A 12,453-nucleotide genomic window follows, 5' to 3' on the forward strand; every position below is an offset into this window, starting at 1 on the left:
ACAAAGCGCCACAGAGAACTTCGGGATCCTTACCAACCAGGCACAGCAGAACATGGGTGTGGGAGATCAATGGACAAATCGATATTTAAGTGCCTGCCCAGTAACCGTTTCAAGGTCTAATTTTAAGCCTGAGTCCCCTGAACTACATCTAACATCACTGAGCAAAAAGTGCCACCTTCATTTTAATATTACTGACCAATAAAGACTATCATACAAAGCCAAACAGTGAAGAGGGTGGAAGCCTTGATTCAGTTCCCTTCTGACTGTACGCCCACGATTCCCAACCCCACAACCAGGCTGTGTATCCAGCCACGAGGGACAGAGCCTTCTATCCCACTCCTCAACCATCACTGGTAAGATCTGGAGAGACACGAGAAGAAAAAGAAAGCTACATAAGAGTGCTCTGCGCTGCCACCTATGCCCCAGGCTTTGGCCCTTGCTCCCAGAACTTTCTGTACTTCATTATTAAGGCAAGGGTGTAACACTATTGCCACTGCGTTTTGTGCCAAGCAGAGTTCAGTGTTAGAATGATAAGAGAACGTCACAGTCTGGGACCAGTGTGCCTGCGATACAACTATCGGGTCAATCCTGTCATAGATGAAAAGTTCCTAATGGAACAGGCTGCCCAGAGAGGTTGTGGAGTCTCCTTCTCTGGAGATGTTCAAAACCCACCTGGATGCGTTCTTGTGTGATCTGATCTAGGTGGTCCTGCTCAGGCAGGGGGATTGGACTAGAAGATCCTTTAAGGTCCCTTCCAATCCCTAACATTCTGTGATTCTGTGATCTTAAAAGTGCCTACAGGGTAATTAAAACCTACATGTACCTTGTCAACTAGCAAGATCATGAGTCAGATGACTACGTGTTTTAATAAATCACATACGGATAACAATGACGTTTCTTCAAAACAGTTGCAGACAAAACCCACATCAACAGATTTTAAAAAGAAAAGCAGACCAGCCTGTATCTTCACCTCTTACAATGGACGGGGCTCATGGCACTGCCTTATTAAGCCAGACTGTTGTTTCCTAGTTTTGCTTTGGATTTCTAGAGGCACTGAACATCCCCAAATACAAACTGAAAACATCATTATTTCATTTGCTTGAACCTTCTCCTGGAAAATTTCTGCCAAACTCCTTCCAAATACAAAGCTAAGAAATACAGATTGTTTCTGGCAGAGGCAAAATATTCTGCAACTTTTCTTTCATTTTGGTGAAAGGGCCTGAACTCTGGTTGAACAAGGGTGTAAGGCTGTGGAAACAGTGTGGGGAAGGTCCCTGCAAGGAGTTTTCTTGCCACTTCAGAAAATTGCCACCTCAAAAAAGCCAAGGGAATTACAGGCTTGGGGGAGTGAAGAAGGAACAGAGGAGATGGGAAAGCAAAACCACAGGTTACACATGGTCCGCAGATATATTAGGTGTTAAATTCCATAATACACTGGATGTACTCACGACTGGAACTAAGCAGGATTACTCAAGCAATTAGCACTATGAATTTCTTCGGGCTGACAGTTGAGCTACGAGCAAGAGGGAGAGAGTACCTGTCCCCTGGTTTTTCAATTAACCACTAAAATAATTAATCAGGGTAAAGACATCCTCTTTTACTGAGGGCAGAAGAACCAAATCTGCTGTGTAAAGGAACAAGCTGAAAAAAGGAAACGTTGGAGAGGGTGAAGCAAGTGCTGGAGGTTGGAAGCAGGACAAGAAATCAAAACCAGAACTGAGTTTACAGGACCCATAAACTGAAATCCTACTTGTTCAATAGGAATACGCAGGAAAATATTCTTCACTGTTAGACCGGTTAAACCCTGGAGCACCTTTGGTGATGGCATCACAGGCCAGAAGTCATCATTCTGCCAATAAGACTTAACTTCCTGCAAGTTTCAAAGAGCTACCTTGAGCGGGATTTGTTTCTCAGAAACAGACTACCCTGTCTCCTTTCTCAGGATGTCCACGCTCTTGGGCTAATTATAGCCTCACCTGATGTAGTCTTCATTTGACAGCATGAGTCCTTATTTGTTGTAGATGGTGCTAAGTATGTAGTCAAGAAAGAAGGAATAAAGGGAGAGATTTATAGCTAAGGTAGCCAAATGCCAATCAAAGATTTTATCTCTGTCAGAGAGTTCTTATGTCATGTCTGTTCATGGGCACAAATGCTGTATTCTGATTTTGAGGGAATCTCAACTGTATTTTCACATTTCATTTTCTAATTTTTAGAGATGCTAAGCCCAAATTTATCTGAAGTCACCAGGGAGTCATTTTGAACATCTGACTGCATGGTACTACGCAGTCTGAAAACCAGGTCTAAGGTATCTAATCACAGATTAAAAATTAGTAAGTTTTTACATTGGTCTCTTTTTTTGGACCTACAACAGTACAATTGGGAACACACTTAGTCATGTAATGGGTCTTCTTGTGAAGATAAATCAAAAAGTGTTTATGAAGCATTTACTTTATAATAGATAAAAGACTCCAGAAAGATTAAAATTAACTTTCTATTTCACCACAGCCTTTGTTTAAAGAAAAAAAGCACAAAAAAAAAACAAGTCTTGAGCACTCAAACATTAAAGTGAAGGCGGCATACAGTGCACAACTTCAATTCACTGTCAGCTTTTTCACACAGAACTCCTCATTTACTGGAGAGTTGTTTTCTGGTTTTCAGTTTCCCTGGTATTTACCAACACTCCAAAGGGCTCAGACACCACAATAACACAGATGTTACCTGCGACAAACACGTGAAGTCTTCACCAGATCTTCTGAGGCAGCCATCTAACCATTCTACAGGGGATTCAAAGATTTTTTTCTCCCCAAGCTAAAGTCAGCAAGAGCTTTCCAAAGGAGTTAACTACGTTCAGGCTTTCCTCTTTATTAAATGTCAATCACAGAAATTTTGAACTTAATCTAATTACTCTCCTATGTTGCAAAAGACCAAAACCACAACATCTACACTTTTAGATTAAATATTTTTATATAGCACAAAGTTGATATTTGTTTACTACAGAAAGATTAGCAGCAAAGAAAGAAAAAACAACAAAAAGTCTAGAATGTTGGACTAACTTCTTCCCCTCTAGACTGAAAACATTGAGAAAAAATAAACTCTTTTCAGTTTATTGTTTTAGTTTTATTCGCACAGAACAATGGTTGTTCATTTTTCATGGCCTCAGTAATGTACTGTGGTGACAGACTTGTGTGGAGTTTAAAAAAAAAAGGCAGGAAAAAAACAAGTTACCTGAGCATCAACATTTTTAAATCACTTCTGAAAATGTCCATTTTTTTTCCTTCATTTGATCTCAGCTTATCCATAATAATGATATCTGATGTTACATTTACTCGAAAGGTTAAAGGGGATATATCTCATACTCTTGATAATCTTCTTTAAAAGATTCTAAACAAACAAAGAAGCCCGAAAACTTTACATAGCACTCACTGTCTGAGCTCAAAAACATTTTATAAAGATGAAGAAACGTTCTAAGAGAAAGGCATTAAAACAGAACTTAAAAGAACCTTAAAAGGTTCATTTTTGCTGCTCACTGGAATACCTGATGAAGTGCTGTAACCACTAAATAATGCCACCTATCAGCAGGTTTGTTTCAGTAACTGAATATTTAGGAAAAAAATATTGGAATCATGTCCCTTAATTCAGGTAGAGTTACATTACCTTACTAATATAGTTAACTTGCAAGTAAAAGTAAATAGTGTAAGCCACAGAGAGACCAAATTCTTTACGTAAAGTACATATTATCACTAGGGAAGATAAGAAAGCCTTTAAGCAAGAGCTGAAAACAAATCTATTTTTGACTATACACCATCATATTAACTTGCTTCAGTGTACCAATTACTGCTCGTACAAAACATCAGCTCAGCTGTGCTCTAGCTGTTGAGCTACTTGTTAACTCAGTTATGTCTGTCTTGTTCCCACTACAGGCCGGAGAAAAATAAACCAAAATAGAAGCCAAGGCAGGTTTCAGCCCCTTCAGATGTAAGATCAGTCCTGAGAGAAGTCACGTCGCGCTTTATACTCAGGTTTCATTAACCTTCTCAGCTAGCAACACATTCTGCTACATCAAGTTTAAACCCCTACAAAAAAGCTTCACCCGTGGACTTAATTGCATCCTTTTTATTTATTATAAATCGTTTTAAAACTCTCCTCAGGAAGGGCTATTATAACCTGGGTTGCACTACAGCAGAGTGGATCAAGACAGTTCTTTTTTAAGCCTTCCCTCTCTCTTACAGATATCACTTCTCTCTAGGAATAGAGAGTACATCTGTTCAAAGACCAGACCAGTACACTTAAGGGACTCAGAGTCTCTTCCCAGTAGTAAGGGAAAAGTGGTTATAAAGGCCCAACTGAAGGCAGCACGAAGAAACATGACTTGAAGAAGTGAGTGCTCAGTCAAGTGGCATCTTAAACCAGACACACATGTGCACACATCCATGACAAAACACGTAAGCAACCAGTCCCTTTTATCTTTCACCCATTCCAACTTCAGCTATTTCTGTTCGGTGCCTCGCGAATCCAATCTACATACCAGAACAAGAGTTAATTCTAAAAGTTGTTTTCCTACCTGTAACACTGTCACGGAATAAACCAGAAACAGTGTGAGGAAAAGCAAAGCAACTAGACAGCCATCATCTGTTGGACTTCAGTGCTTTATATCCTGATCCAAAACAGAATTTGTGAATAGCCTCCATTGAGCATTGGATGAGGTAAGTGATATTACATACAGCCCTGACGCACGAGCATGACTTGTCCTGCAAAGCCAAAACTTTTTAAATCGATCCTAATGCTTTTACAATTTAGAAACTGAAGAAGGTCCACAGAGGAAAAAGAGTTTCAAGCCTCCTGAGCTGCTTGCCTTCCACCTGCCTGCAGGTGATCCCAAATGGTTGATGTAACCTCTTCCTCTCCTCTCAGCAAAGCTCAGGGAAGGTGTTTCTCTTTCAAATGGGATCATCACCACCCTGGGGACGGGGGTGCACTGGATGAGGTTCATGTGTAACGTGTAGCAGACTTCACTGCTGTTCCTCAGAGAGGAGGTCCGTGTAACAACATCAGTACCATAGCTGCTGATGAGCAGCCTCAGAGTGAGTAATTAGGCATAGAGCTACTAGGAGCTCAGGGTGGGACGTCCATGGATGGATGAGCTTCAAAGTCCGTATCACTACAGCTTTTGTCGGCTCGTTCTGCACACCACACTGCACCATCCTTCTAAAAGCTGGCAAATACATTCTCTAACAACTGTTACTCCATACACTATGAAATTCCTTACACACTTCTCATGCTCTGCTTTAAATCCTTCCAGCATTCCCATTTAAAAACAAAACACAACACTACTTTTTCAGTGGTTTATAACTCAGCTGGAAAAATTTTGCTTTGGGCTGAAACTTGGTACAAGTCACAGGAATTCACCGAAAACACTCTCTGCTTTATGAAACACGAAGCAAAGTCAATAGAGCCATCTTCAAACTGCAAAACAGCACAGCAGGGAAGTGTACGACAAGGGTATGCCTTGGCCAGGAACAAACGCTGCCCCAGCGCGCAGGCGATGCAGAACTGAGCTCCCCTTCTCACTCAGGAACAGTAACTAGAAAATGGTGCGTAGTAAACATCAGTATGTGATCCTCGCTCCTCTGAACAGCCCTGTTAGCACAGCAGAGCCAAAATGCTCATTATGGTCAATTCTATTTTACTGTTACATTTTGTAGTTTACTATTTCTCATTACAGCCCATTGTTTCACTAGAGAGTTCGTGCGTGTCTGTTTACATCAGAGACCACAGAGGTTCCGATTAATAACCAGCATTTTTAAAACCCTTCAAGCAGATTAATTTGATAGAAAACAAAGACTCTGAAGTGGTTATTGGCTACTCAATGGCAAATACTTTTCAAAGTCACCAAACATACATTCATCTGAGCCAGAGCGCCAAAGGAGATTCATTTCCCTTGAAAACTTTGATTTTGCAGGGCTTCCGCTGCTGAGAAGAAACAGTACGGGCAAGACAGTGGGCTGAGGGGTGGGAAACACATACATATATACACAATGCACGGTCAACAATGAGTTAATGCTAGAATTCTTCATCATATGGTGTGTCTAAATACACATCAACTTTCACGAGGTTGCTGATGAAAGAACTCACTAAACACAAGGAGACTCTTTCTCATCTCAGTCACGCGCTCCAGGCAATACCTGCGTATCGCTGAGTAACACCTTCCACATGAAATGCACATCTTTTGCCAGAATTTAGTCATGTTTTATTCCCGCAGCCTTTAGGCTTACGATTGAAGATCTTTCCGATTAGCCTAAGCAGACAGGTTAGCCACTGAACATCCACTGTGCGTGGAGAATGGCTCTTCTCCTTCAAATTCTGTGTATACAATACACTACTTGGGAAATAGCACTTAAACTAATACTTTAAACTGTTGCCTAATTGCTCGGATTTTTAGTCTGGAGACTTAAATCACTGTTGACATGACATCTGCCCATACCTGTAGGAATTTCCTGGTAGCTTACCCAAAATGAAACAAATAACTGCAATGACAAGACTGAGGTTATTCTGCCTTTTCCTATACTAAGGAAAATATCAACCGAAGAACAACATTTTCTCAGGCAAGTCGTTCAAGCTTAGTTCCCTTCTATCTTCTGAACATGAACAACCCGTGTCAAACCAATGTTTACTACTGTGGACAAGGTCAGGTTGCTGAGCTTATTAAAAATGTATTAGCTTATTATCATAGAATGGTTAGGGTTGGAAGGGACCTCAAAGATCATCTAGTTCCAACTCCCCTGCCATTATCATAAATAAAATTTCACACTACAAGTTGTTCAGTGCTTTGGTGTTCCTTCCCTCCTTGAGAGTGTTTATCACAGGTTTATAGAGGTCAGGCTTACACTTTGGCTGCTGGACAGACTGAAAGCAACGGCAATACAGCGATACGTAACAAGACGAACAGTTGTTAGACACAAACTGCTCCTTCTCTCTGTCTTTCTCTGTTGTCTCTCCAGTTGTTGCTGTGGATGTCTTTAGCACAGCCGAATTTACAGTAAAAGTATCTGAGAGCTGCATTAAGGCTCTCAAAACAAGTTATCCTCAACAATTCTCCTGACATTCCAACTGTCCAGCACCCCTGCCTTCCTTCCCACCCATTCCTCTACCACAGCTCAAGGCTCACTATGTCCCTCTGTCTCCAGATATCATTCACAGACTTTTTGGGGCACCTGCTCCTCCACACACAACTGAGACACACGTACTTGATGTCATATTGTAGGAGCAAGACTAGCAGAGAACTTGCCCTTTCTGTTTTCCTTCTCTGCAGCACAGCAGGCTTACTTTCATGCTCTGAGAGAAGGAAAGCTAAACAGAGAAAAGCTACCTTTCTCTGAAACGGTCTTGGGCATAGCCTGCCAGTGAAGCAAGAAATCCCAGCTGCTGAACTGCTAAGCCACCAAAGGTGAAGTGAAAACCTCACTCCTCTCCTACATGAGGGAGACAAGTGCAAAGGGCTGGCAAGCAGCAAGTGGTAAGGGGAAAGCAGATGTGATGCTGAGGCAAGTCTCATGCCCTAATGAGCCAAGAAAGATGAGTGCCTTCTGTGGAGGAAGGAAGATGAGCTGGAGTACTCAAGCAGAAAGCCCTGAGAGAACACGTCCAGGGCTTGACAAGCCCACCAAAAACAGAGAGACAACGGGAAGGGCGGGAGCCAGAAGGAACGAGAGAAGCCGGGAGGATGAAACAGGAGATGGAACAAGAGATAGGGAACAGGTTGAAACAACTCTGTTACGGCGACAGCGGTAGCAATGTGCACAATAAGAAAAGGGAGTCAGGAGAGGAAGACGCTCGCGAAAGGAGCCAGCTCAACACAGCGCGCACCGTCCAAGCGAAGTGAGCCGGCACAAGCTTTGGAGAAAGTTTGCCGGGCAGACGGCCGGAGCTTTAACAAAGCCCTTCGGCCCGGACCCCACACGGCGACCGCCCGGCCCGGTCGGGGGCACCTACTGCCGGCCGCCACGACAGTCCCTGACCGGCTGCCAACTCTGCCGCGGGACGGGACGTCCCCGCCGCCTCGCACCTGCCCTCCGCACCGCACCGCGGGCCGGCCCGCTGCCGTGCAAGGCAGGGCCGGGCCGGGCCGGCCGCGACGTGCGTGCCGGAGCCCTCCTGCCCGCTCGATGCGCCCTGCACGTTGCATAACCCCGCCGTACCCCTGCTGCCCTGCCCCGCGCGGGGCACGGCAAGGGGAAGCGGGGAGAAGCGAGGAGAGCTACTCACATCGTCCCACTTGACGAATTTGATGCCTTTCTTCAGGGCGTCGGAGACGCAGACGGGCTTGAGCTGGAGAGCGTGCACCCCTGGCTGTGCCCCGGCCATTTGCACCGCATTGACGCGCTCTCCCCCGGAGCGGAGAAGCCGCCGGAAACGGCGCCAGGAGGCGAGGCCGACAGCTTCCCAGCGGGCAGGGAAGCTGCTGCCCAGGCGCGGCGAGGAGAGGCTTCACTGGCACCCGAGCAGCAAGCCGGCGCGGCAGCGGCACATCCTCTATATAGAGCCGCACGCCCGCTCGCTTTTGCACACACACACACACGCACGCAAGGGGCACGGAGCGAACGGCGCTGCCCGCTCCGCTCCCCTCCCGCCCGCCCCTCCTCCCGCCTCGCCAGGCTCGGCCCCCGAGATTCCCCCGCGCCGGTGGCACGGCGGTGCCACCTACCGACGCAAGGCCGGTACACCGGGAATCGGGCTCGGTACGCCGGGAATCGGGCTCCACTCGAGGGGGAGGCGTCCGGCCGAGCTCCCCCCGCCGAGCTGCGCTCGGCGGGGGGAGCTCGGCCGGACGCCTCCCCCCTCTCCTTTTTGCTGTCATAAGATGAAGAGGAGCTTCCTCAGAACACATGACCTTTATTCAGTTTTAGGTATACTAAACTTGATGGGCATAAAGATGATAAAACGTCCTCTCGCCCAGCAAAATCCTAAATTCAGGGTTTGTTCGTGAAAAACCTTTCCTTAAAAAGTTGTACGTGCTCCACAAATGACCTTCTCTCTGTGGAAGCCCCTGTACAGTCACAGCAGAGATAAAGTATCAGAAGACACAGCACTTAAGACTTCTGATTTCTCCATAGAGGTTTCCAATTGACCCTTATGATTTAGGGGCAGCAGGTCAAACTTTGTCAAATGAAAGACAAAGCAAGCGATGCAGAAAGAACATCTTCAAGGAAAAATTGATTTAGTTTCAGAGGAATGATGTTCAAAAAAAATATCAGGTAAAAATACATACAATCTGAGTAGGGAGATGTTCTTTTCTTTTCATTAAAAAGCTACAAAACTGGCTTATTGGACTTCTGATTTGCTCTTAAAGTGAACTACAGAGTTGTTAAAGCTCTTCCTCTGGGCCTCTTCCAACTTTTTGCCTTTCAATAAAAAGCTTTTTCATTGCCTTTAGCAGGAGCTGAATCTGCTCCTTTACGATAGCCCATGCAGGCAGCGTACACATTCCAAGGCCACTTCATCCATTTGATCTATTTTTTATTCTTATCAACCTTCCATGCAAACGCGGGTGTCACATCAGTCAGGATGAAAGTCTGCCGTCTGCTGTGCTTTAATTTCCGTTCATTTGTCATGACTTAAACAATAACAAATTCTGGGTTTGACTGTGCTGACGTAGATACAGGATTGCTCTATGATGACGTAAGGGGGAAGGGATTTGCATTTTCACAACTGCCTTTACATGCCAGCATACAGTATACAAAAGAATAAAAATAAGATAAGATGAAAATCTCCCAGAAAATAAGAGCAAAGAGCACCAATGCTACAGTACTTATCCTTGATCCCTTAAGCACTTGAATTCACAACAGTCTACTGAAATCAACTGTTGGGAAAGTGTAAAATTACCAGGGATAGTGGCATCTCTCTGGTGGTTTTCTCAACAAGTCCGTAATACGTTTTGGTCAGCCTAAGCCTTCTCTACATTCTCTGTTAGGGAAAACACAACCACAATTTGTGATGACACCTCGTGGTTCCTGATACACTCCTGGTAATGCATCAGTCTGAAGATGGAAGAGGTGGTCCTATAGATCAGTATGGGATCTGATACTGGTACTTGGTATTTCAGATAGGAAGTATTGTTTGGAGCAATCTTGTGGCTTTTCACACTTAAGTATTTTAATCTGATGGTATTTTGCCGAAGAAGAAACATGCCTTTTATATGGCAGATACCTAATGGATTTTGGATCAAAAGGAGGAAGAAGTACAAAAGGAAATGGCACTATGGCTGTGCCTTTTAAACAACAACTCTGGAAAGCACTAATGATTCAGCCTTTGCTGAAATCCTGGGCTCAGTGAAATCAGTGGAAATTTTACTTTCAACCCAGATAGCTTATGTGTTACCGCTATTGCTCAATTAGCATCTGCTCCAGCTAAGAATACATTTCTTGGTATGTAATGCATATTGCAAACAAATTCAGTGCATGTCTAAATTCAAGCTTGCTTTTCCACAAAGCCTGGGATCAATGACATGGAAATCAGCTACACTTGGCAGGATTGCTACACCCAGAAAGAGTACAAGTATCTTATCATTAGATGATCTGACCAAGTCTGGCAAAAGAATGAGACACCTTTCTCCAAATGTGCAGTAAGCCTCACTAAATACCTAAATTATTATGCGTTACCTTCTATTTCTTCTTGACTCGGCCCCTTTGAGTTCCAAGAAATTAAAGGAAAGAGGTACTGTTAGAAATAAACTCAGCAGTGGGCTTATTCAGGTAGTTATTCACAATTGTACACATCAGATGTGCTATGCGCTGGTCATATATTGCTGCAGAAACTGATTTCTGGATGTTTCCATTTTCGCAGGTTCAAAAATCTCAGCCTGGACAGTAAAATGATTGCCTTGAGTAAATAATACAAGTTATTTGAATGCCATATACCTATAAAGCATTACTTGATATATAACATGCTTAAGTATCGATATTTCATTTCCAGGGGAGTAAACTGCATATGCAGGATGTTTGAGTCACACATGGAAATGTACATAGACAAACAGAAGAAAGAAGCAACAACTGAGTTAAAAAAGCAGGTGGCATTGATCAAAGTCAGGTCAAATGAAGATACAGAAAAAGCTATACTGGAAGACTGTATCATGAGGTGAGATAAGAAATGTATTAAAACTAAAGTTTACTCTTTTAAATTTGATTTCAGAGAGATGTATATGAAATATCTCAATGTATTTGCTATCCTGAATTTATTGGTGCAAGTCCACCGTGAAAAGAAGCAGTGGCCTCGGCCTTGAAAACACTTCAGTGCAGTGGTGCACATAACATACTAAGAGTTAAACATAAGTGGCAGCATTTGCAGGATTTAGGATTAAAGATAAACTCAGCTTCGACAGAAGTATATCATCCTAATTGCATTTTAAATTGGGCCAAATTATACTTTAATTATCAGTGGGAGCAGGAGCAGGATCATTAAGTTCTACGGAACAGCTTTCCAGAAAAGAAATATAGAAAATTTGACCCTCTCTTTCTGATAAAAGCACAGTCATTGTGAGAAAAGCACTTTTTGGGTAACACAGACAGAACTCAAATCTTACCAATGAGACACGAGTGCCACAAGGTGTAGTGAAACTGCCTTGTGTGTGACTGTCATGTTAAGAAATAAAACCTACTAAAGGCAGTAGTCCTGAGAGGAGATTATTTTTTTTACTCACTCATTTACTCAAAGAATTCACCTGTAAAATTAATACATCCATAAACTCACAGCCAGTGGCCATTGGAATATGTTTATATTTAATTTGATCCATTTGCTAGATGTCATGTGTAAATAACAGCAGCAGGCAGATGTATCATTTATGAGTGAGACTGATAACTTATATGGCACAGCCTCTCAATCAGGTGACTTTTCAAGAGAGAATATAAAATTCTGGCACACAAACCACCACCATAGCAACAAAGACAGCCTGGCAACAGCAGCTGCTGCACGAAAAGAAATCGGAATGGGAGAGGGAAATCTTGTAAAAAAAGTCCATTTCCTGTCAAAATCATTTAAATTTTTCTTTTCCTTTATATCAGCATCACAGATGTCTTTAAAATACTGGGAGAATAAAGATTAATGCATAATGTTTTAAATTACAACGCAGAGAGTGTCTTTGTGTATACAAAGTGACCCAGTCACTGCTGCGCTCACTGGGACCATGTTTTACCCTGGATAGATTGACCTGATATGCAGCTGGCACCTATGGATCTGTGCCACAGGAAACAGCCCGTGTTCCTCTGTACAATGCCCTACATGAGGAAGAACAAACTCCTGATGGTTTGGACAGAAGATACTGCTGAACAGAATTCCTCACCACTGGCACCCGAGACCTCTGCCATGACTCTTCATGGCATGGTAGGATGAATTCATTACTGCAGCAATTAGAGCTCTGTGCATGTGCATTTCACTGGGGCCATCAGTCCCTGCCCCAGTGAT

The 12,453-nt window shown here is 43.4% G+C and overlaps 1 protein-coding gene across 1 annotated transcript in view; it reads right to left on the reverse strand.

Moving 5' to 3' along the window:
* Positions 1-8,361, reverse strand: part of PLCB1 (phospholipase C beta 1) — a 398,236-nt gene extending 389,875 nt beyond the window's left edge. Inside the window, exon 1 of the mRNA XM_086631124.1 lies at positions 8,263-8,361. Coding sequence (XP_086487250.1) covers positions 8,263-8,361 — 99 coding nt within the window. The remainder of the gene's footprint in view (positions 1-8,262) is intronic.
* Between the last annotated feature and the right edge of the window lie 4,092 nt (positions 8,362-12,453).

The sequence above is a fragment of the Tauraco erythrolophus genome, chromosome 2, assembly GCF_009769465.1.
Source record: "Tauraco erythrolophus isolate bTauEry1 chromosome 2, bTauEry1.pri, whole genome shotgun sequence".
Lineage (NCBI taxonomy): Eukaryota > Metazoa > Chordata > Aves > Musophagiformes > Musophagidae > Tauraco > Tauraco erythrolophus.